Source organism: Panthera onca, chromosome D3, assembly GCF_046562875.1.
Source record: "Panthera onca isolate mPanOnc1 chromosome D3, mPanOnc1 haplotype 2, whole genome shotgun sequence".
NCBI classification, from domain to species: Eukaryota; Metazoa; Chordata; class Mammalia; order Carnivora; family Felidae; genus Panthera; species Panthera onca.
In genome coordinates, this window is record NC_138350.1 from 29383342 (window position 1) to 29408918 (window position 25577).

The following is a 25577-nucleotide window of genomic DNA, read 5'->3' on the forward strand; positions in this document are numbered from 1 at the left end:
TGACCACAAATAGCATCTTTGGCAAGTCGGGTTTCGGTTTGGCCTTTATCCAACTCCTGGATTCCATGCAGGGCCTGAGAAGCCCTGAGAAATAAAAGATTAATCAGGCCCGGTGGACCCTGTGGTTCTCCACCTCCAAAAGGGCCAGCCTCTCACGCAATCAACCCGAGACCGGTTCTCTTCTCACCCCGAATCACTGACTCTGCCAAGATTGACAGATGAGATCGCTCCAGAGACTGGTTGGGTCTGCCCTTCGGTCCCTCCTAATTCTGCCCCTCCTCTAGGGAAAGGGTGGGGACGTCGGTGTGGAATCAAAGATTGTGCCTGGCGACACGGGCCTCCCCGGGACTGGGGTCTCCCCGGCCCTGGTGGTAGGCAGGGGGGCCCGAAAGGGGCAAAAGGAAGGAGGGCCCCGGTGGGTGGGCAGGGGGCCCTGAAATGGGTAAAAGGAAGCGTGACAGAGGGGCCAAGCGGGCCAGCGGCGAAGGTCGGAGCGGGAACGAGGCAGGAACCGGCAGAGATTCACTCCGCGGGAGGCCGCGGGCGAGAGGAGGAGAGGCCAGGGCTAGGATCGCGAGAGAATCTGGAGCGCTCCGGTGACCTCGGACCAGAGCTCCCTTCCGGTTTGTGGAGATGTGCCCCAGGCTTGGCCGACCAAGGAGTGTGTGGCTTTTCCGCCTCAAAACTACGGAAAGGGAGGGATGGAGTATGAACCGGAGCGGCGCTTACGGCCTCAGAGCCAGGTGACCTGCAGGCAACACCTCACACTCCTTAACCTCCCTGTGCGCCTACGCATGTGTCTCGGGCGCGCGCCTCGGACAGAGGTACGCTTTGCGCAAGCCTTCCGCTTACCAGGGCGCCCTCAACGCCCACTGCGCTTGCGCATCCGCTTCTGCCTCGAAGATAGCACACGCTGCTTCAACGCCTACGGCGCATGCGCCATGGCTTTGTGCTCTCCTGAGAGCCTGCTGAAATGACTGCACCGCCCTCCTCTCGGCGGGCATGCGCTTCCACTCCGCTCGCCTGTGGCAGCGGCGGTCCTGAGCCGAGAAGCTGGCTAGCTCAGGCCCCTGTTGCTGCGAATGCTGGAGAGATGTGTACGTGCTTGATGCCCGCCTGAGATTGGGAAAGATCTCAATTCCGAACCACGCCCGGCCCAGGTATTTCTGACCAGGGATTGCAGACCTGCGTGAATGCACAGACGCAGCCACTCTGGAAGGCTTAACGGAGGTGTCGGTGTACAAAAATAGCTGGTGCTTATTTGTCAGTGGAGTTAGGTGCTGGGCTCAGACGAACAGGAGGTCGCTCGCAGGGATGGCCTGGGGGTCAGTGCAAGGTTGCATGGGGTCATGTGTCTACAGGACCTGTGGCCCTGCAGGATCCCACCCTAGCAGCCCTCCCCATGCCCGTGCTGTTCTGGAGTCCTTGGGCGGGTCAGCTCTTGAGTATTGCAGTCCTGGCCGCTTTGCCGGCTTCTGCGACTGTTTACCATTCTTGCCTCATTCCCCAGCCTTCACATGCTCCATGCTCCCTCTAAACCCTGTCCTGATGTCCTTCACAGAGAAATGGGAGCAGCCAGAAGAGAATGACCATAGCATTCAACCTCCCATCTCTGAGTGCCTCTTCCCCTTCCGCAAATCCCCTCACTCCTCTGCCAGCCTGCGCTGATTTCCTTCAGATATCTGCATGGCACATTCCCCTGTCTCTTTCAAGTCTTTGTGCAGATGTCACCTTCTCAGGGCCTATTTCCTGACCACCCTCTCCAAACACTCCCTCTCACCCTTCCTTGCTTCATGCCTCCATCACACCAGCTGACAGACTATGTATTTTCCTTGTTCATTTGGTTATTGCCCATCTTCCCCAGCTGCAAGGACAGCTCTGTGAGGTCACAGATTTTTGTCTCCTGTTCTGCTGGTTATATCCATAGCACCTAGAACAGTTGATTTATTGCCCACAGTAGGGAGGCAAGAGATGTTTGTTCACTGAATTGATAATCACCACCATAGCTAATGTCGGAATGTTTTTCATGATCAGGCACAGGACTAGGCAATCTCCATGCATGATCTCAGTGAATTAAATAATTTCCTGCTATCTTGGAGACCTGCCAGCATATCCTGCCTGCCACATGGACTCAATTGTTATCAGGCTCTGTGTCTCATTTATTTATTTGTTTGTTTATTTAATTTTAGAGAGAGAGCGTGAGCCAGGGAGAGGGGCAGAGGGAAGGAAAGAGAGAGAGAGAGAGAGAGAGAGAGAGAGAGAGAGAGAATCCCAAGTAGGCTCCACACCCAGCACAGAACCTGGTACAGGGCTTGATCCCACAGCCCTGAGATCACAACCTGAGCTGAAATCAAGAGTTGCATGCTCAACAAATTGAGCCACCCAGGTGCCCCCGCCCAACCTCTTTTTTTTTTTTTTTTTTTTTTTTTTTTAAGTAATCTCTGCACTCAACATGGGGATCAAACCCATGACCCCAAGATCAAGAGTCACATACTCTTCTGACTGAGCCAGCCAGGGGCTCCAGGCTCTGGGTCTCTTGCCGCTTTCTGCAGATCTTCTGTCTCAGTGGAACGCTCACCTCCATGCAGCCCACATGGAGCTTTATTGTGACTCCAGTGAGACCAGAGCCCTGGGTCCTTACCTGGTTTCCTCCTGTGGCTTCCAGCTTGGAAGGAAGTTACTTAGGACTTATTATAGGAACTTTTGGCAGGCCCTGTGATGGACCTGTCTCCAGAACTGTGGTGAGATCCTTGGCAGGATCCTGCCCCCCAGAGCCTCTTTCTCAGCCTGCCCAGTGCCAGCACAATATCTCACCAAATGGAGAATGCACATCAGTCTTTTGCCCAGCTGTATCTGCCCCCCCAGCATAATTTCTAGCTGGGACAGGCACTTGGTATTTGACAAAATGAATAAATAGTCTTCAGGTTCAGGAAATTCTTCATAAAATCTTCAGCTAAACATCCTTCCACTATGAACTTGTGTGTAAGTATTTTAAAAACCATAAATTTGACTCGTAGGACTTCAGGTTTGCAGGATGATTTGCTAGAACAAGAAAGGCAGTATGATCGTTACTGGGAAAAGACCAACACTTTCATTTTTGTGTAGTCAGCTACTTCATGAACACCCAGGAAAGTATCTGAGAGGAGCAATTCAATGCTCTGCCTTTGGGTCAGTGGAGAACATTCAGCATATATTGAATTTTCAAAAAATTTAACAAGCATGTTATTTTGTAATTAAAAATTATAACAGGGAAAATATTAAGATTATGAGTCCCTAAAAAATATACTGACCTAGTGTGATGGGACCTTAGGGCACTGAGTTCTTGTGGCTGGGTACTTTGGAGAGTTCTCTCTCCATCTCTAAGGGTATTGCACAGGGATGAAAACTGTTCTTTATTGTACCAAGTATGTGTGGCGCACATATACCCTGGCTGTCCCCCAACCTGGAGGTAGGCATTGTCATCTCCAGGTCCAGCAAAGAAGTGACTTAGGACAAGGGAGTAAGGGCAGAACTGGCATTGGGACCCAAGCACTGTCACTGGCTGCAGCCACTCTCTGCTTCTTCCTGTGCCTCCCAAGTCCCCACATGTGTAGGCCCATGTGACCCCTTCTGTTAGCTTTATTGTGGAACTGGCTGGCAGGTAAGAGAAGAAGGCCCAGCCACTCTGTTGGAGAATGTTTTGCTGGGGCTCAGGGGCTCCAGTCCTGTTTGGTGCAGAGCTCACATCCTGGGGCCCCAGATCAGGGCACTGTGCTCCTGAACCACAGCAGGCCTGCCCAGGGACAGCCTGGCAGGGAGGACCAGAGAAATGTTGTCCATTTGGGGAAAATGCTCATGGGGGAGAGGGTGGAGGGTGAGGTGCCAGCAGGGACTTGGACTCAGAACAGAAGGCTGGGCTTCCTGTGCTGCCTGCCAGCAATGTGACCTAGGTAACTCCTCTCCTCCTCTGTGCCTCAGTTGCCTCATTTGTAAAGTGGAAGCATTGCTGCCTGGTTCAAATAGATTGCAATGGTGTGATTGGTAGGTTCCAGTCCTGGGAGGAGATGGAGGCTGCCAAAGGTCACTCTGTGTCCTCCCCTCTCTCCTCAGATTCAGGGCAGTGTCCTGCTCCTGACCATCTGTGCGGCTGGCATTGGTGGGACTTTTCAATTTGGCTACAACCTCTCCATCATCAGTGCCCCGACGTTGGTATGTATCCTCTGTGCTCACCGTCACCGTCCCAGTGGGTGCTGGGTGAGGGCTAACAGCTGCCCACTGTGGGGCTTCGGGCCAGCATCCACTTGGTGGCACTTTCTCCCATGTGTCTACTTTCACTGGGATGTCCCATTGGTCCTGTGGATTCAAATTCAAACCCAGCTCTACATCCTCTCTTGAACCTGCACGTCCTCCTGGGTCCCTGATGTCAGCAGATAACTCTACTGTCTGCCCAGTGACTGGGGGTCAGCCTTGACTCTGGCCCCCTCCCCCTCAAACACTGAGTCCTTGCTCATTACCTCTAGCTAGCCATTTTTCCCCGTGTCTCTGCCATGACTCCAGTTCAGATCCCATCTTTCCTGCCTGGATTGCTGGCTTAGCCTCCTCATTGGCATCTCTGCCTTCAGCCTCTCAAGTTTGATCAAGCCACTTCCCTGCCCAGAAACATTCTGTGCCTATAGGAATCAGTACAGACTCATCCACCTGAAGTTCAAGGCCTCCTTGATCAGAACCTGCCCGCCTGTCTTCCACCTTTATTCCCTGAACCCCACTAGCAAAGCAGGTTAAATGCAGTTCCTCAAATGCACACAGCCCTCTCTTTAAGCCTCCTTTGTTTGGGAAGCCCTCTCCACTGCATCTGCAGAAGCCCCACAAGAACCATCCAAACATCCTGCCTTCCTTCAATAGTCTCTGGCTGGAAGTCACCCCTCCATCCCCAGCCCTTTGTGCTGACTGTCACCACTCAGGTTGCATGTCGGCTGTTTGCAACCTCCTGCTGGTTTGCTCTGAGTGTCTGAATCATCTTTGTGCCCCCAGCACCTGATGCTGACCTGACCCATGTTGATGTTCAGTGGTGCCCATGGAAAAGGTGAATCTTCCAGCCCATTGATAAAAACTGGCCTGTAACTTAAATCAGAAGGGTGAGTGTCCTGTCCCATAGCTGGGAAGGTTGTGGGGCTGCACACTGTAGGTGCAGGGGAAAGAGCTGCAGGAAGCAGGTCCCAGGACAGAAGTGCAGCTGTCTTCTCCCTGCCTGTCCTGTTCCCTCTACCCTCTCCATTCAGTGACAAGAGGGCAACTGTACCAGACTGACTTCCTGCCAGTTGGAAACCCCCAAAGGAAAGTCCTCCCTAGTAGTTCCAGCTGAAAGGTCTGGGAAGAGTCCGATTTGCTGATTTGGATCATATTCAGGCCAGCCAATCATGTGATCAAGAGGTGGAGCCCTCCCATTGGCCAGTCTGAGTCAGGTGACCACCTTTGGACAGGAGAGGCTGTAACTGGGGATGGGAGAGAAGTCCCCAAAGGAAGAGAAGATAGCCTAGCAGAAGCCAGGGTGGGACCACATTCTGGGCAGAAACAGTGATAGCAGCCCAATGCCTTAAAGAAAGGATGAAATGCAGGGCTTAGAAAGGGAGGTCTGAGCTAGCTGTATTTGCTTGTTTATTTGTTTATTCAACACACATGTGAGTGCCCACGTCGCAGCACACTTACAGGCTGGAGAAAGATCCACCTGCAACAGGCACTCTTGGGCTTTATCTCCCATGGGCCATCCCCAGCCTCCCAAAATAGGACTTTCTTGGCCTCAGAGGCTCCTCCTAATCCCCTGGATGGTCATTCTTGAGGAGTTTCCGCCAAGGGGCAGGAAGGCTTGCCCTGGTCCTAGCTCCCCTGTACAGTCTTTCCCCCAGAGGGAGCTGGCGGGTGCTAGGCTTGACAGCCATTACCCTGAGCTGGCCTGAGCAGAGGAGAGCTGGCCCGGCCCTTAAACTCACTGTCCTCCTCAGGTCCTCCCTCACATCCTGTTGGGAGGCCTGAGATCAGCCAGACACTGACATTTCATCTCTAAGCAAGTGAAGTATGCCCGGGTCTTGCCCAAGTGCAATCCTTCCTAACCATTTGGCCTCCATTCACTTCCCTGAAACTGCAGGTCTGGGGGTGGGGCCCTGGGGTGTCCTAACTACCTGGCTTCAGCCCTGACCTGTGGCTGAGGCCGTGGGCAAGTCCTTCCACTTCCCCAGGCCTAGTGCCAGTCTAAACAGTGAACACAGTAATGTGTATCTAACAGAGTACTTCTAAAGGCTATGAAAATTGGGGTCCCAAGTAAATGAGTGGCACACTCCAGATAAACCAAGCAGGTTTAGATACCACAAGGGATGATTTACAAAGGTTGAGTGGGGCAGAGAGAACACACAAGACCAGGGAGAGCCCAGTAATGCCAGAGTCATTACTACTCCTAGACTCATGGAAGGAGTCTGGAAACTGGAAAGAAAGAGCCATATGGAGTAGGACCCCTTGAGAGGAGCAGTGACCTTTGGTTGAGTGTCACAGCCAGCCTGGGGTGACCTGGGAACAAACACCCCTTCTGCCTCTCTCTGATGCCCTGCTGGTGCTCACCATTGGCCAAGTCCAAGTCCAACAGAAAGCCAGTCAGCAAGGAGCCCACTGATGCAGGTGGATTCTTGTACCAAAAGCAGGAGGACAAGGGGTGAAGTGGACTCTGAAGGGCAAACAGAGACTGTTCCTGCCCCCTGGCTGGGGAGCAGTATTGCTCAGGGACTTGGTGCCTGCTCTGCAGAGGCAGAGCCCTGTGGAGGGGAAGGCCTATTGTATCCAGCCTGTCCCTGGGAAGTTGACCGGTATCTCTGTCCACAGCCCATCCAGGAATTCATCAATGAGACATGGCAGGTGCATACTAGCCAGCCGCTGCCCGACCACCTAGTTCTGCTTGTGTGGTCCCTCATCGTGTCTCTGTACCCCCTGGGGGGCCTCTTTGGAGCACTGCTTGCTGGGCCCCTGGCCATCATATTGGGAAGGTAAGGGCTTTCTGGGTACACCCCAAATGCCCTTTGATGATTGGTACCCCAGTCTGTAAGCTGAGGAATGTGGGAGAAGGAAGATGCCCTGTAGGCCCAGGCCTAGGTCAGCTCCCCAGCCTCCTACCCTACCTGTAGTTTCACCACAAGAGTCACATTTCCAAGTGGATTTGTTAGAGGGAAGAGCCCTGTGTCCTGAGGGAGGGAGGACTCCTTGTTTCCAGTTCCATTTCTCCAGCAAGTGATATTGGACCGTAAACAAGTATTTCCTCTTCAGGCCTCATTCCCCTCTCCGTATCCAACTGATGCAGTCTTGGGGTGCAAACAAGACAGGCTCATAATGAATGAATAAATTAATGGAAGAAAGAAAGAAAGAAAGAAAGAAAGAAAGAAAGAAAGAAAGAAAAGAAAGAAAGAAAGAAAAAGAAAGAAAGAAAGAAAGAAAGAAAGAAAAAGAAAGAAAGAAAAAAGAGGTGCCTGGCTGACTCAGTTGGTAGAGCATGCGACTCTTAATCTCAGGGTTGTGAGTTTGAGCCCCACATTGGGTGTGGAGCCTACTTAAAAAATTTTGTTTAGGGCTCCCTGGGTGGCTCAGTCAGTTAGAGTCTGACTTCAGCTCAGGTCATGATCTCACGGTTTGTGAGTTTGAGCCCTATATCAGGCTTCTCTGCCATCAGTGCAGAGCCCTCTTTGGATCCTCTGTCTCCCTCTCTCTGCCCCTTCCCTGCTTGCACTTTCTCATTCTCTCCCTCTCACTCAAAAATAAATAAACATTAAAAAAAATTTTTTTAAGTTTTTATTTATTTAAGCAATCTTTATACCCAGTGTGGGGCTTGACCTCATGACCCTGAGATCAAGAGTTACACGCTTTTCTGACTGAGCCAGCCAGGTGCCCCTCGAATAAAAAAATTTTTAGAGGGAGACAAACCATAAGAGACTCTTAAATACAAAGAACAAACTGAGCATTGCTGGAGGGTAGGGTAGGGGGATGGGCTAAATGGGTGATGGGCATTAAGGAGGACACTTGTTGGGATGAGCACTGGGTGTTATACATAAGTGATGAATCACTAAATTCTACTCCTGAAACCATTATTTTTATTTTATTAATCTTTTTTTAATTTTTATTCATTTTAGAGGGAGAGAGAGAGAGAACATGAGCAGGGAAGGGGCAGAGGGAGAGGGAGACATAGAATCCGAAGCAGGCTCCAGGCTCTGAGCTGTCAGTACAAAGCCGGATGTGGGGCTTGAACTCACAAACAGCGAGATCATGACCTGAGCTGAAGTCGGATGCTTAACCGACTGAGCCACCAGGCGCCTCTCCTGAAACCATTATTTACACTATATAACTATATATTAACTACATATATAACTGTATATATTAACTATATATATAGTTATTAACTATTATATATATATTAACTGTATGTATAATATATATACTAACTATATATATAACTATATATATTAACTATATAACTATATATTAACTAACTTGGATTTAAATAAAATAAAAATAAATAAATGAAAATTTTTAGAAGTCTACTTGAGAGAGAGAGAGAGAGAGACAGGCTTGGACTGACTTGATGAAAAATTGAAATAACTGGAAAGATACTGGAGTAGCTCACAGAATGAAAGGAAACACTCAGAAGCCAGGTCTTAAGAAGAACAGGACCTGAGATGGTGCTGAGATCTCAACAGCCAGAGCATTGGACCATCCTTCTGGGAAAGATGCCTTCAGTGCATTAGCTCCAACGACATACACATTCTGTCTTCACTGTCTTCATTCAAGATTCAAATCCAGAAAGACAGATTATTATTGACCCACTGTGGGTCACGTATCTACACCAGTGAAGCAGTGGGAGAGAAGCATTGTGGGGCAGAAAAAAACAAATGGCTACCAGAGTCCACCAGTTTGCTGGCCACCCCGCGTGTGTAGACCCCTTTGTCCCGTGTATTCAGCTCCATGTGTGCCCTCCTAATGTTCCTCACTCATCTCATCATGTACACCAGCAAATGTATTCACCTCTCCCTGAGTGAGACCACTTAGAGCCTTGTCTTGTCACACCACAAGGGCCAGTATCAGGAAAGCATTCTTTCTGAGTCCAGGATTTCCACGTAATGACCATTCTGCCAGCCCTGCCATTACTTCTCAATGTTCTGCAATCTACACAATTAATGGCAAATTAACCTGTCATCAAGATATCCCACAGAAGGAGGAAAGGATAAAGAGTAGGGGAAACACTTATTAAGGAACAAAAAAGTAGTGGGTGAATTTATTTTGAAGCACATGATGCAGAAAGCCTGGTAGTGCAGGTAGAGTTCTACTCTGTGGTTTTGGAACTGGTTCCAGGCTTTGCTTGCATTGGCGACTTCATCCTCCAGTTTTCTACTCTTGTCTTGAGCCAGTACTTCCACTGGTTGAGCTCTTTGCCTGTCAGGGTGACCCAAATCTTTATTCTTGAGTGGGCTTGGTGGTCCTAACAGCGTGGAATGTCCAGCAGGTTATTACCCTAAGAGCTCATCTGCTTCTGGATGGTGGGACTCACAAGGCAGTAATGAGTTCCATGGCACCAGCCCTTCTTCTTTCATTGATGTAACTACCTTTCTTGGATGCAGATTACATCCATGTTTGTGTATTTAACAGGTATATCTGTTAGGATGCCTTCAACTGCAAGTAACAAAATCAGGACTTAGTTGGCTGAAACAATAGGAGGTCCTTTGTCTCACACAAGAAGTGTATAGGTGGGTGACTTCAGGGCTACCTCAGTGCCCTGGATGTGCTCCTCTGAGAGCACTTTGTCTGCCGGCTCCACTGTGTGTTGGCTTTGTCCTCGGGCTTACAGCTAGAAAACTACAAGTGCCTCACTCAGAGGCAACATTATCTAGCAGAAAGGGGATTTCTGCCTAGCTGATGTTTGTTTTATTTTTTTATTTTTTTTTAACATTTATTTTATTTTTGAGACAGAGACAGAGCATGAATGGGGGAGGGTCAGAGGGAGGGGGACACAGAATCTAAAACAGGCTCCAGGCTCTGAGCTGTCAGCACAGAGCCCGATGCAGGGCTTGAACTCACGGACCGTGAGATCATGACCTGAGCTGAAGTCGGCCGCTTAACCGACTGAGCCACCCAGGCGCCCCTGCCTAGCTGATGTTTTAAATCCAGAAGAGAAAAAGCTTTTCTTTTTTTTTAAAAAATTTTTAAGTGTTTTTATTTTTGAGAGAGAGAGAGAGAGAGGGAGAGAGAGAGAGAGAAAGGGAGAGAGAGAGAGAGAGAGCACGAGCAGGGGAAGGACAGAGAGAGAGGGAGACACAGAATCCAAAGCAGGTTCCAGGCTCCAAGCTGGCAGCACAGAGCCTGACATGGGGCTTGAGCTCACGAGCCGTGAGATCATGACCTGAGCCAAAGTCAGATGCTTAACTGACTGAGTCACCCAGGTGCCCCAGAAAAAACTTTTCAAAAAAGATGCCATGTCTCATTGCCCAGTACCAGGCCACTAGCACAGAGAACAAGATCACCAAGGCTAGGTTAGATTGTTGGGTTTACACCTGAACCTTAAAGGGAAGGGGCACATTCCCAAACAAATTTAGGCTCTTCCTGCAAAATAGAAGAAATTAGCTATTATCTGATTATTGTTGCCCAAATATCTAATGATACTTGGTACAGTGTCCTTATGTGATGGCACTGGCAGAAGCTTGAAGGGAAGGAATTAAAAATTCAAATTCAGCACACGTACCTGTTTCAGTTATAAAAACTTGCTGTCCCATCCCCAGGGCAAGGATCCAGTGCAGTTCATCTTCCACCCAGTGGCAGACTGAAGTCCTGACATGTGTTGCCATTTCTGGGAGTCAGGGTTGGGTGTGTAGGGTGGCAAGGTGGTTAGTCTGGAGATAGGAGACCCCTATCATTGAGTCCATATGCATTTTCCTTTTTTTTTTTTAAGTTTATTCATTTATTTTGAGAGAGAGAAAGAGAGAGAGAGAATGAGCAGTGGAGGGGCAGAGAGAGAGAAAGGGAGAGAGAGAATCCCAAGCAGGCTTCATGCTCTCTGTGCAGAGCCTGACACGGGGCTTGAATCCATGAAACGTGAGATCATAACCTGAGCCGAAATCGAGAGTTGGATGCTTAACCAACTCAGCCACCTAGGTGTCCACCATGTGCATTTTCTATCCTTGTGACTCTACCTGATTTATGAGGCAATGGAGTGACCACTGGGTGGGCTGAGGAAGGCTGCTGCATGCTATCCCAGAGGGGTTCATTCTGTCTGCTTGGTTTTTAAGAGCCTTTTCTTCAGTGGAAGGGAGATTCTGGTGAGTGGAAACAGGGACATGTATAGGTTCAAGTTTTGGGCTAATTCTGAGAGATCCATCTGTTTAACCTTCCGACACCTTCTTGAAACCAGTCCTCAAATCCTGCTTCATCTAAGACTTTGACTATCTGACCAAATCCTTTGGAAAAGGGGACAAAATTCCGTGCTCAAGATTCTGTCTACAGGAAGGGCTTCACTTTTCCAGTATCTTTTAGGGCCACATCTGAGAGTGCTTTAATGCCATAGCCCTACATTTCTGGCTAGAACTAATGCACAGAGCCATCTACAAACCAGGGTTAAGCTTTGTTTTGTTTGTTTCAAACTGAAGACAAGAGGGGCACCTGGGTGACTCAGTCAGTGGAGCGTTTGACTGTTGAAATTGGCTCAGGTCATGATCTCATGGTAGGGGAATCAAACCCCATGTCGGGCTCCACTGAACGTGGAGCCTGCTTGAGATTCTCTATCCCCCTCTCTCTGCCCCTACCCTGCTCTCTCTCTCAAAAATAAATAAACTTTATTTTTGTGTGTGTGTGTGTGTCCCAATAAAACTTTATTTGGAAAAACGGGGCAAGCTGGATTTGATCCATTGGCTGTAGCTTGCCACCCTCTATTTTTGGGGATAGAAATATTTATTTATTTATTTATTTATTTACTTATTTATTTATTTATTGATTGATTTATTTTAATTTATTTTTTTTTCAATATATGAAGTTTATTGTCAAATTGGTTTCCATACAACACCCAGTGCTCATCCCAAAAGGTGCCCTCCTCAATACCCATCACCCACCCTCCCCTCCCTCCCACCCCCCATCAACCCTTAGTTTGTTCTCAGTTTTTTTTTTTTTCAACGTTTTTTATTTATTTTTGGGACAGAGAGAGACAGAGCATGAACGGGGGAGGGGCAGAGAGAGAGAGGGAGACACAGAATCGGAAACAGGCTCCAGGCTCCGAGCCATCAGCCCAGAGCCTGACGCGGGGCTCGAACTCACAGACCGCGAGATCGTGACCTGGCTGAAGTCGGACACTCAACCGACTGCGCCACCCAGGCGCCCCTGTTCTCAGTTTTTAAGAGTCTCTTATGCTTTGGCTCTCTTCCACTCTAACCTCTTTTTTTTTTTTCCTTCCCCTCCCCCAGGGGTTTCTGTTAAGTTGGGGATAGAAATATTTCAAGTTCTTTCTTCTCTGAAGTGGTTTTTTTTTTTAATATGAAATTTATTGTCAAATTGGTTTCCATACAACACCCAGTGCTCATCCCAACAGGTGCCTTCCTCAATACCCATCACCCACCCTCCCCTCCCTCCCACTCCCCATCAACCCTCAGTTTGTTCTCAGTTTTTAAGAGTCTCTTATGGTTTGGCTCCCTCCCTCTCTAACTTTTTTTTTCTTCCTTCCCCTCCCCCATGGTCTTCTGTTAAGTTTCTCAGGATCCACATAAAAGAAAAATAAATAAACTTTAAAACAAAAAAAACTGAAGAAAAGAAAGAGGCCCTGGTGTGTCTTGGGAGAAGGGTGGCAGTGTGGTCGTGTAGGTATGCTGACATGAGTAACCTGCTCATCAGAACCTTTGGGGCCACATGGGGCATCACTTAAATAGCAATTGAATGCTACTGGGCACACTCAACCTTAGCATAGGTATGTCATAGGACACCCAGTGCATGATGGGTACATGGCCACTAGGGGTCCTACAGCCTTGTGTTTATTCCCCGCTAAGGCCTACTGACAAGGCCAGAGTTATTTCTAATTAAGAGGATGGTAATTCACTGAAGTAGAGTGGCTGTACCCCAAAACTCTAGGTCTTGCATTGTGATTGTTCTTTTAGACAACTGCCACAGTCACTTGGAGCATTACAGGGTCTCCTAGGTCTAAAGGGGCAAGTGGCAGAGCTCTTTGCACTTAGTTTGGACTCCCTAGAGAATATTCTTCTTGCTTAGCTCTGCTGGAAGCTGCTAGGTTTTCAAATCAACTGATATATGTGCTAAATCACAACAGCCTGTGTGGTGCAGGCTCCCTCCAAAATGGGAAGAAATCCTCTGAGATTTGCCCATCCTTAGAGGGAGGGCAGAGAGTTCTCATGCACTTTGGAGGAAATATAATGACATATCTTAGCCTGTTGAACCTCAGCAGTTCATTGATGCAGCGGCCCCTTCGTTTTTCAGTTTCTACTCTTTGTCATGCTTGTACCTTACAAGACCTCTAGTGTACTATTATAGTGCCTTTCTCCATGTCCTTTCGGTATAAAGTCATCAAAGAAGTGGGCCAGCAGGGTGCCCTGTGGGATGTGTAGCTCCCGGTGGAAGGGATTCTGGCCCAGAGCTGGAGAGCTGCTCTAGCCTCAGGCAGGTCAGCAAAGGTATATTACTGCCCCTACTAGGTGAAAGCTGCATGTTTCTGGTGCTGTCTGTGTATTGAAATGGAGCAAAATGCATTTACCAAGTAAATACCCCACAGTTGAAGTACTTTATTAATTCACACCACCGAAGAAGCCACCATATATGGTTTTCTTTTCTTTTCTTTTTTTTCATATATGGTTTTCAACTGGAGTTATTGCTGGATCAGGTTTGTTATAATGGATGTCATTCTCCATTCTCTTGACTCAGCAGATCTATGCTTTAACATTCACATTTTGTCACCAGTGTGCTGTTGACTTTGGGCAGAATACTGGCCTCCACTAGGTTCCAGTTTCCCTGTTGGTATAGTAAGCTGTATGATCTACAGTGAGCTCAAGTCACTGTGTGACAGCACTTCCATGCTCAATATCAGGAGTCTCAGAGCCGATGCCTCCTCACTGACATTTCTGTTGCCTGCTCCCTGGTTTGCAGTCTGTCCCACTGAGTGAGGCCTGGGCCATCAAGCCATCCTAAAAGTTCTGAGAAGTGACTCTATAATACACGGAAGAAAATGTGAGGGGACTGTACTTGGCTTTCCATGCATCCCTTCCCTTACTCTGAAAGTCCCTGCTCTTCTTCTCTATGGTTTAATTGTGTCTAAGAAATCAGATGTTAGGCCCCTCATTTTACAAAGGAGTAGGAAGAAAGCAATGCTTAATCTGAAGAGATAAAGCTGTAAGATGCAAATTTTGCACACTGTGGTGCAGGCAGAAAGGAGAGGGACTTCAGGTATCTTGGGAAATGGGTGTGACAATATGCCCCAGGTAGTCTGTAGGCACAATGGCTAATGGACATTTCCCCCTTCATGTAGCTTAGACTCCTTGACACGGCTCACACATATTCACACACAGGTCTGATCAGGGCTGGCTGGGGCTGCAAAGAGGGATCCCCAGGGAGAGTTCCGCTAGACTGAACATGAGCCTCTCTTACCTGTATTCTACTTTCCCCCCAGGAAGAAGTCCCTCCTGGTGAATAATATCTTTGTGGTGGCCACAGCGACCCTGTTTGGCTTCAGCCACAGACCAGGCTCCTTTGAGATGGTCATGCTGGGAAGGCTGCCCTTGGGAGTCAGTGCAGGTATGGGGGGAGGGCAGCCCATCCTACCTCTCTCTTCCTGCTCATTTGTGTATTCCATTTATTCATTCATCTGTTCTCTTTATTTCTTTCATCCATTCATGTATTCTCTTTCTTAACATTTTTTTTAACTGTTTATTTATTTTTGAGAGAGAGAGAAACAGAGAGACAGAGCGCAAGCAGGGGAGGAGCAGAGAGAGAGGGAGACACCAAATCCGAAGCAGGCTCCAGGCTCTGAGCTGTCAGTACAGAGCCCAATGTGGGGCTCAAACTCATGAGCTATGAGATCATGACCTGAGTCGAAGTTAGATGCTTAACTGACTGAGCCACCCAGGCACCCCATTCACATTTTTCATTCATGCCCACCTCTTCTTTTGCAAAATGATTAAATATGGTTTCTCTTAAAAAGGCTCATATAACTAGACACTTAAAGTGGATATAGAAACATGAAAAAGTTTCTAAAACTCACACAGGGTGTGAGTACAAACATACCCAAACCTGTGCTGACAGAGTTTCCATATTTGAGCCATACTCTAAGCCATGAGCTTCCTGGCAGCCAAGGTACAAAGGATGCATTCTTGGATTTTCATTACAGAGGCAGAGTAGGCTGTTAGGGACTCCTCAGTTTCTGGGGTTTGTCATGTGAGGAAGCAGAGTTTTGAGCACATCCACCTGGGTGTTTAGGGATACCCATCAACAAATCCCCTCTTGACTCAATACTGTTTATATGGCCAGGTGTCTATGTCTATATTAGTTATCTATTCCTATGAAAGAAAATACTCCGAAACTTACTAGTTGTGCACACATCTAGGTGTGAGCATGAATGTCCAGCCCATGTACCTAGGGGAAAGCGTCCCCAAGGAGCTCCGAGGAGCTGTGGCCATGACCTCAGTCATCTTCACTGCCCTAGGGATTGTGATAGGCCAGGTGGTTGGACTCAGGTAAGCAACCTGCCTCCATGTGCACTGAGTGGTTTGAGGGGTGCCAGTAAAAGCCCTTCGCCTAACTTTCTCCTCTATCCATTAAGTATTAAGGCATTGCTTCTTTGTATTAAGAAATCTTTGTATTGAAATCCTGTCTACACCCATCTGGCCAATACATAAAACGGGTGTTAGTCAACCACACTAAAGTGTAAATCACCATTTTGCATCCTCTCCAGATCAGGGAGCAAAGAACAGATCTTAAAAAGGGAGAGGGTGAAGATTTGGGCTTTTAAAGGGGAACGTGTCCTAGTCATCCCAGAAGAGAGGGGAGAGGGCAGATCCCAGAGCCCTGGGAAGAGGAGTTGCTACAGATAAGGTGGAGCCAACACCTGGAGGGAGGGATCTTGGTGTCCAGACCCAGAACTGGTTTGAGGAAACAGAGAGCAATGCAGATCCTCTGCCTTCAGGAGGGCAGACAGGGGCCAGGTGGGTGGGTCAGGGGAGTAAGGGGCAAGTGGGCAGGGCTCTGGCAAGAAAGTACCTGGCCCAGCCTCTCTTTTGCCTCCCCAGGGAACTCCTGGGGGACCCACAGGCCTGGCACCTGCTGCTGGCCAGCTGCCTGGTGCTTGGGGTTCTCCAGCTTGCCTTCCTCCCTCTGCTCCCTGAGAGCCCACGCTACCTCCTCATTGACTGTGGAGACATGGAGGCCTGCCTGGCAGGTGAGTCCTTGTGTTCCCAGACCACCCTTGACAAATGGGCACATCTGTCCAGAGCATGTGAGTCTCCATTGCTTGGGTTTCATTTATCAGGAGAAAGCTGTCCCTCCTTTTTTGACAACCCATCTCTTCAAAACTATTTACCAAGGGGTTGCCCTGAGTGCCAAGGCAGTGGGATAGAGCAGACCTGAACCCTGCCATCCAGGAACTGTAGGATGGTGCCAATAAAGACTCCCCCCCCCCCCCCCCCCGCCGCCATATATGTAAGATGAAACATGTTAAGACCTCACAAACCCAAGGCCAACTGGGTGCTTATGGGCTTATTCATTAGCTATGGCCATGATAGTGATGCCCAAGGAACAATACCAAATCTCTGGCTTAAAACAATAATCATTTACTGCATCCTCCACCCACTTACTTGCTGGGCTGGCTGCATGACTGCTGATCTCAGCTGGGCCAGCTCATGGTGTCTGGGAATCAGCTGGAGGTCAGCCAGTCCAGGCTGGTCTGGGCTGGAGTAGTTTAGCTCTGCTGCACATGACTTTCCTCTCACTCTTAGTACCAACAAGCTAGCCCAGGAATGTTCTTATTATAGCGACAGCAGAGGCACAAGAAAGCAGATCCAATTGCACAAACACTTTTCAAACCCATGGTCCACCCCACCTCCCCCATGCGCATTAACATCCCATTGGCCAAAGAGAGTCCTGTCCCTGAACCCAAAGTCAAGGGATGGGAAAATCAATGGCATATCCTCTCCCATGGCAAGGGGTATAGATTTGGAGAAGGGTGAAGACCAGGGCCCACTCAGGCACCCTCTCAGCTTGCTGTTGTGGCCACAGCTATTATTGATATCCCTCCCCTGTGCAAAACATGCTCAATGTCATCCAGGACCCCACAGTCTCACCCAATCATGGTGTCAGTCTTGAAGTCCAGGATCTTAAGATCACATCAAATCTATATGTGCCTTCTCTTGATCCAGACACCTAGGCACTAAAAACACAAGTCTGCCTCTCTGAACTCAGCACACAATGTGAAAGTAGGACAGTGTAACCAGAACTAACCCTCATTCCAAAGACAAGGAGTCAAGGAAGCAGGACGCAGTCACCAATCCTTAATGCCGATGCGCTCTTAAGAAAACGCTGCCAGATCTCCCTGCCTTGGGGGTAGGGAATGTTTCATGATCAAGTCCTGGCTCTGGCCCCTAGGAGGGGCTCCCCAGGTCATGGTTTCCCCAGGTTCTTGCTTCTTCCCTCTGAGATATACTTCCTAGTCACCTTCTGAAGAGGGCATTGCAAATGTACCCACAGAAAGTTGGGCACATTCAAATTGTCTTGGTCCCTTTCTCTCCAGGCTGGCAGAGCTTTTGTCAATATAATTTTCTTGAAACCGATGTGATTTTTCTATGTATTTGATCGATGTGCCAAAAGCCATACCCACAAGTCTTTCTGAGGCATGCTTCTCTCTTGAGACTGACTTACTGGAATTTGGGGCATGTTGGGAGGCTGGGGACCAACATCCTTAAGCCTTCTAAATGCCTCTTTTTCCATTGCAGTGAGTCACTGCATTAAGCCACACCCTTAATTTGATTGTTGCCCTGCGTCCATGACTCACTGGCAGTGCTCTGGATTTGATCTTTGCTTTCAGGCTGTAACTTAATGTGAGCCTCTTTTTGCTAACTGGAGAGGCTGGAGATAAGCAACAGGTTTATTTTGTTTGTTTTTTTATTAAACCAACCTAGTGAGTTCTGGAACTAAATCTTTTTCCCTCTGAAGGTTTTTTGAGCTCATGTTTCAATATAGTAAGCTTAGAATACTCAGCTAACAGCAACCAGTTCATGCTTTCAACATATAGAGGTTTCTTCACTCCAGTCCAGAAGTTCATTAGGTCTGTTTGTTTGTGTTTCTGTATTTTCTTCCACACTACTGCCCTGAATACCCATTTTTCCAACCTCCTCACCATCTTCTGCCTGGTCTTGGAATCAATGCCATAGATCACAGGTCTAGTATGGTAGCACCTACTCCTGGTACCAGTTAATTCATTAGTTTTGTATTGCTGCCTAATAATCACATCTCATGGCAAACCAAAGAAGCAATTACTTAGCTCAAGTGTCTGTGAGTTCTCTGGGGTTGGCTGATCTAGACTGTGCCTAGCTGGTGGCTCTGCTGGTCTTGGTCACTCATGCAGGTCGTCTGGGCACTGGCAAAGTTAGGAGAGTCTCAGCTGGGTCATTTCTGCTCCTCCTGGGACCAGTGGGCTAGCCCCATCTCATGTCTTTATGGTGATGGAAGAAAAGCAAGTAGAAATGAGCAAGGTCTCTTAAGGCTTGGGCAGAAATTTGCATATCCTCCTTACAACCTCATTCTATTGGCCAGAGTGAGTCACATGGCACAGCGCAGTGCCAAGGAGCAGGATGCATACTTGCCCCTTTTGTGGGGGCAGCTACAAAAATCACCTAGCAGAGAGCATAGATACAGGGAAGGGTGGAGAACTGGGGACATTGGATAATGGTCATCTGCCACAATTGTGTCCCCTCTGATGTATCCACAGAACCCCCAGCTCCTAAAACCTTTTCTGGTTCTTGGTGCCCTGAAATGACAGGGACAGGAAGATCATCCCCATCTGATCAGGGGGACCCAGAGAGAGAGTGAACGGAGCTGGGGTGGGAGCTCACTGCAGGGCACCAAGCAGAGGTTGGGGGAAATGAGGCCCAGCGCCCTCTGCCCTTGCATCCTGCTCTAGCGCTGCAGCGGCTGCGGGGCACCACGGAGGTGGCGGAGGAGTTGGCTGAGCTGGAAGAGGAGCGTATCTTCTGCCAGGGCCGGCGCGCCCTGCGCCCATGGGAGTTGTTCCAGGATCGCGGGCTGTGGAGACAGGTGACAAGCCTCATGGTCCTGGGCAGTGCCTTGGAGCTTTGCGGAACCAACTCGGTGAGGCTCCCCGCTGCGTCCTTCAACTGGTTGGGGGTGGGAGGGCTGCAGACCACAGGCAGCTGGCAGCCCACCCCTCTGCCCCCCTGTCCAGGTGTATGCCTACGCCTCCTCCATGTTCCGGGAGGCCGGGATCCCCGAGAGGAAAGTCCAGTATGCTATCGTGGGGACTGGGAGCTGCGAGCTGCTCGCGGCCTGTATCAGTGTGAGTTTATCTGAGTTTGTCGTGGGCTCGGGTTGACCCTCCACCAGCCCTGTGGGGGTGGGGGTGCGTCAGGTTCTGACACCTGGAGGAGTGTCTTCTATCAAGTCCTCTACCTTGGGCCCTTTTCCACTCCAGTTCACTATGCTCAAATGGGGTGAGTCAGCAGCATTTGAAGTTTATTTATTTATTTATATTGAGAGAGAGAGAGAGCACGAATAAGGGAGGGGCAGAGAGAGAGAGAGGAGAGAGAGAGGGTGGGAGAGAATCCCAAGCATCACAGAGCTGTCAGCACAGAGCTCAATGTGGGGCTGGAACCTGCAAACCTTGAGATCATGACCTGAGCCCAAACCAAGAGTCGGTGCTTAACTCACTCAGGCCCCCCCTAATAATGTCTTAATCTCCTGAAGCAGTCAACTGCTCCTAATTGCTTCCTCACACACACCTGGAGCTGCCCACTGCTGGCCTTTAAACCAAAGGAAGCATGCTTCCAGCGCACAGGTCAGTTACTGAGGGCTCCTTTCCTTTGCAGTGTGCAGTGATCGAGATGGTGGGCCGCCGGAAGCTGCTGATAGCGGGGTATGGTCTGATGGCCTGCTGTGGAAGTATCTTTACAGTGGCCCTGTGCCTGCAGGTAGTGGGGCTGGGCATGAGGGTTGTGGCTTGGGGCAGCCTGGTCTCCACCTCACTCCACCCCCTCTGCCCCTTTGCTGCAGGGCTCCCTCCCTTGGATGCCCTACCTGGCCATGTTCTGCATCTTTGCCCTCATCCTCAGCTTTGGCATTGGCCCTGGTGAGTGGGCCCAAGGAGCTCTGCACTTTGGGCTTTGCCGAAGGAACACGAATGTCTTCACGAATGACAAGTGGCTATAAATGCAAAGTCACCCGCATGCCCTGCCACCCAGCCCCCCTATACTGGGGCTTCTGGGAGGGAATGGCTGGAGAAGAGGACAAGGGGCCCCCACTCCTATGTCGGGGACAAGGTGGCAGCCCTGGCTGGCAGCCCCTGTCCCTGCTCTTCCTTCTAGCCGGAGTGACAGGGATTCTGGCCATGGAGCTCTTTGACCAGAAGGCCCGCCCTGCTGCCTCTATGGTCTGCGGGGTGCTCATGTGGACCATGCTCTTCCTGGTCGGGCTGGGGTTTCCCTTCATCATGGTAGGCACCCTCCCCACCCTTCCCTTGCCTTAGGTTTTCCCCTGTGTCTTCAGGAGAGCCCCAGTGGGAAGTCTCCATCCTGGGAGCCTGAGGCTGGAGGGGATGGGACTCAAAAAGAGGGACAAATCCCTCATCATGACCTGTCATGTGGCCTTATGTCTGATCCTGAACAGGGCACACACCAGGTCTCAGAGACTCTTTTCACTCACAGGAAGGCTTGTGCCACTTTCTTTATGTGCCTTTCCTGGGTGTTTGTGTCTGTGGGACCATCTGTACTGGCTTCTTCCTCCCCAAGACCAAAGGCAAGACCTTCCTGGAGATCTCTGAGGAACTTCACAGACTCAACTTCCCTAGGCAGAGCCAGGGCCCTGAGTGGCTGGGCCCGGAAGTCATCCAGGCCACAGAGCTGTAGTTCTGTAGGTGTGGTGGGCCCCAGATCCAGCGGCAGCTCTCTTCTTTGCTTCCTGCCCAGGGTCCCAGCCCTCTGCGTTCCCTCCTTCCTGCATTCATTTGTTTAATGAGTGCCCATGTAGCACCTACTGCATGCAGGCTTGGTGCTAGGTGCTTAGCAATCCGTGGTGAGCCAGAGAGATGGGATCAGGACCTACTGGTGCTCCCCATCTAGAGGCAGTTAACTAACAGGCAACCAATCAAAACATTATTGCAAACTTGGAGAAATGCAGTAGGAGAAAATACAGATTATGAAGTGAGTGCATACTAGGGAGCCTGGCCTATCTGAGGAGGGTGGTCAGAAAAGAATTTTCTGGGGGTACTTGGCTGACTTGGTCAGTAGAGCATGCAATTCTTGATTTTGGGGTTGGAAGTTTGAGCCCCATGTCAGGTGTAGAGATTACTTAAAAATAAAATCTAAAAAAAAAAAATTTTTTTTTCTGAGTAACTGATTTTTTATTTATAATTTTTTTTAAATTTTTTTTTTTAACGTTTATTTATTTTTGAGACAGAGAGAGACAGAGCATGAACGGGGGATGGTCAGAGAGAGAGGGAGACGCAGAATCCGAAACAGGCTCCAGGCTCTGAGCTGTCAGCACAGAGCCCGACGCGGGGCTCGAACCCACGGACCGTGAGATCATGACCTGAGCCGAAGTCAGACGCTTAACCGACCGAGCCACCCAGGTGCCCCGGAACTGATTTTTTTTTAAAAAAAATCAATGTTGACGGGGCACCTGGGTGGCTCCATCAGTTAAGCATCCGACTTCGGCTCAGGTCATGATCTCACGTTTTGTGGGTTTGAGCCTCGTGTTGGGCTCTGTGCTGACAGCTCAGAGCCTGGAGCCTGCTTCGGATTCTGTGTCTCCCAGTCTCTCTGCCCTTCCCCCACTCATGCTCTGTCTCTGTCTCTCAAAAATGAATACATGTTAAAAAAAATCAACCTTGAGGTGTAATTTACATGCAGTAAAATGAATCTATATTGAGTATACACTTAATGAGTTTTGGCAGATGTATGTGCCCAAGAAACCACCACCACAATCAAAGTAGAACATTTACATCATCCCAAAGTCTCCCTCATGCCCCTTTGCAACTAGTAAGCCATCCCACCTGCAGGCCCAGGCCATGATAGGTCACATTGCCTTTTTTGGAGTTTGATATAATTCCACACCATATGTATGCATTTGTGTCCGGTTTTGCTCCAAATAAAGTTTTGGGGATTCACACATGTTGTCACATCATTAGTATATATTCTTTTGTGTTGCTGAGCAATATTCTACTGTATGGATGTATCATAATTTGTTTACCATTTACCTGTCAATGGACATTTTGGGTTGTTTTTGATTCTTGGCCATTCATGAATAAAACTTCTATTAACATTCCTGCACAAGTTGTGTAGACAAATGTTTTCATTTATTTTGGGTAAGTGAATTACTGAGTTTAGTAGCAAATGTATGTTTAGGGGCCCCTGGCTGGCTCAGTCGTTACAGCATGATCTCAGGGTTGTGAGTTTGAGCCCCATATTGGGTGTAGAGGTTACTTAAAAAAAAAAAACCAGAGTAAATGTATGTTTAATTATGGGAGGAAAACAAACAAAACAAAAACTATAGAAGAAATTGTCCAAAGTGACTGTATTGTTTTACATCCCCACTAGTGATGTAGAAGAGTTGTGGATGCTCCAGACCCTCACCAACACTTGGTATTGTCTGTCTTCTTAATTTAGCCATGCTGCTGGTGGTACAATAGTGTCTCCTTGTGGTTTAATGGTGGCATTTCCCTGATGACTAATGATTATAATGCTCATCATAATAATGTTGAGTACCTTTTCATGTACTCAATATAGCCATTCATGTATCTTCCCTTGTGAAGAATCTGTTCAAATCTTTTGTCCACTATTAACAACAACAACAACAACAACAACAACAACAACAACAAAACAAAGTTAGGGGCATCTGGATGGCTCAGTCGGTTGAGCATCTGACTCATGATCCCAGGGTGGTGGGATACAGCCCTGAGTCAGGCTCTTTGCTGAGCGTGGAGTGTGCTTAGAATTCGCTCTCTCCCCCCCTCTGTCTCTACCCCTCATCCACTCGTTCTCTTTCTCTCTCTTTAAAAAAAAAAAAGTTAAAATTTATCAAAACTTATGCATGCAAACACTTAAAGACCATACATGGTGCCATTTGCAGTAGAGAGATATGTAAATAAACATAAAGGTGAGGTATTAAATCATAACTGCATAACATTAACTGTATCACTGTAATGAAAAAAACCTAAAAAATAAAAAGAGCACAACCTCTTTATCTCCTCTTGAGGTACAAATGTCCAGTGTGTATGAAGATGAGCCCAGTACTGGAGATGGTGTTTAGCTCTCCTATTTGTTCCACTAAATTCCAAGGGAGGTGGCGGCTAAATAGGATCTAGACTGTTTCCATCTGTTAGTATTCAGCTTATCAAATCTACAGCCTAGTACTCCTTGAGCAGGACTGCCCCAATAAGGCTGGATGTGTAACAGTCAAAGACGGAGGTGGGAAATATGGAGGATTCAACGTGTACATGCAGTTTAGGCCAATGTCCCCATATGCTCTTTAAAATTCCACTATTTGAAGGCACCCGGGTGGCTCAGTTGGTTAAAAATCCAACTCTTGGTTTCTGCTCAGGTCATGATCTCACGGTTTGTCAGATCACACCCGTGTCAGGCTCTGCACCGAGAGCATGGAGACTGCTTGGGATTCTCTCTCTCTCTCTCTCTCTCTCTCTCTCTCTCTGCCCCTCCTCTTGCTCACCCTCTCTCTCTCTCTCAAAATAAATAAACTTTTAAAAAAATATATAAAAAAAAAAATAGGGGCACCTGGGTGGCTCAGTTGATTAAGCCACTGAGTCTGGGTTTCGGCTCAGGTCATGATCTCACAGTTTGTGAGTTGGAACCCCATGTCTGACTGCGCTATCAGTGCAGAGGCTGCTTGGGATTTTCTATCCCTTTCTGCCCCTCCCCCCTGCTCGTGCTCTCTCTCTCAAAATAAATAAATAAAAAATAAATAAAATAAAATAATAAAATAGAATAAAATTCCATTACTTGGTCAGAGGGGGGAGTGGTTTCAGGGTGATGACCCATCTTTGCTCCACCGCTCCTCTGATTTTGCTGTGTTGCTGTTGAAGGAGAGTAGGTTCGGATCATCCAGTACTTGTACCTTTCGGTCTTGGGCCTTTCAGAGTTCACCACAGACATAGGTAACCTCACAGCATCAAGCCCATTTACCATCCCCTCACACCAGTGTCCACCCCACCTAGTGACGGGTCCTCTGGTAACTTTAATACATGTGGGCTGACCACAGCAACCAGGATTCTTTAAGATATGGAGGGCAGGGGCAGTTGGGTGGCGCAGGGGGTTAAGTGTCCAACTTCGGCTCAGGTCATGGTCTCATGGTTCGTGAGTTCCAACCCCACATCGGGCTCTCTGCTGTCAGCGCAGTCTGCTTCGGATCCTCTGTTCCCTTCTCTCCACCACTCCCCTGCTCACGCTCTCTCTCAAAAATAAATAAACATTAAAATTATTAATTAAAAAAAAAAGAAAGAAATGGTGGGCAACTATTTCAGGGTTTAGTTTCCATTTGAAGATGTTCTTCATTCCTGCCTCTAGGTGACAGCTTCTTAGAAATGTCATTGTCATCTCACCTGCCCTGCTCTGGATCTTTTCTAACTTTCCTTCTTGTCTCAGCAATTTCTCCTCCTCGGCCAATTTCTTGGTCTCAGGGGATGCACTTACCGCCAGACCTGGAGACAGTAGTCAATTCCTGCCCAAAGATTTCTTCACCAAGTCCAGGTCACTAGTACTCCAAGTCCTCCCACTGACTGTGAGGATTAGCTCCAGGGTGTTCTCTCTACCAGCTCGTAGATGCAGTGTCACCAGTGCAGGCACAGCTTCCGGCCCTCTCCCTCCTGTGGCACCTTCCACCAGCACTCCATGATGACGGTGTTCTGTGACAGAGGCTGAAGTCACACTCCTGCTGGCGGTTGCTCCCTACTGCCCCTTCACAGCAGAGCTCTCCCTGAGGCTGCCACCATGTTCCCAGAGCAGAGGGAAAGCCTGTCCACTGATTTTTTAATAAAGGTTTTATTTTATTATTTTTTAAAGTTCATTTATTTATTTTGAGAGAGGGAGGGAGAGAATGCAAGTAGGAGGGGGGCAGAGAGAGAGGGAGACACAGAATCCCACACTGACAGAATGGAGCTCCATGCGGGGCCCCATGTGGGGCTTGATGGGGGGCTTGAACTCACCAACTGTGAGATCATGACCTGAACCCAAGTCAGACGCTTACTGGGCTGAGCCACCCAGGTGTCCCAAAGACTTTATTGTTTTTAGGGGGTGCCTGGCTGGCACAGTCAGTAGAGCATGTAACTCTTAATCTTGGGGCTGTGGGTTTGAGCCCCACAC

General features: G+C 48.6%; 1 protein-coding gene across 1 annotated transcript; it reads left to right on the top strand.

The window, feature by feature from the left end:
- The first annotated feature begins 701 nt into the window (after nt 1-701).
- On the top strand, nt 702-22535 carry SLC2A11 (solute carrier family 2 member 11). Its single transcript, XM_078435313.2, is given in 12 exon segments — nt 702-932; nt 4090-4188; nt 6847-7007; nt 14654-14778; nt 15587-15716; nt 16269-16417; nt 19154-19440; nt 19442-19546; nt 20076-20177; nt 20260-20335; nt 20571-20698; nt 20910-22535. Coding segments are annotated over 12 exon segments (1794 nt in total). The 3' UTR covers nt 21111-22535.
- Nucleotides 22536-25577: the final 3042 nt, after the last annotated feature.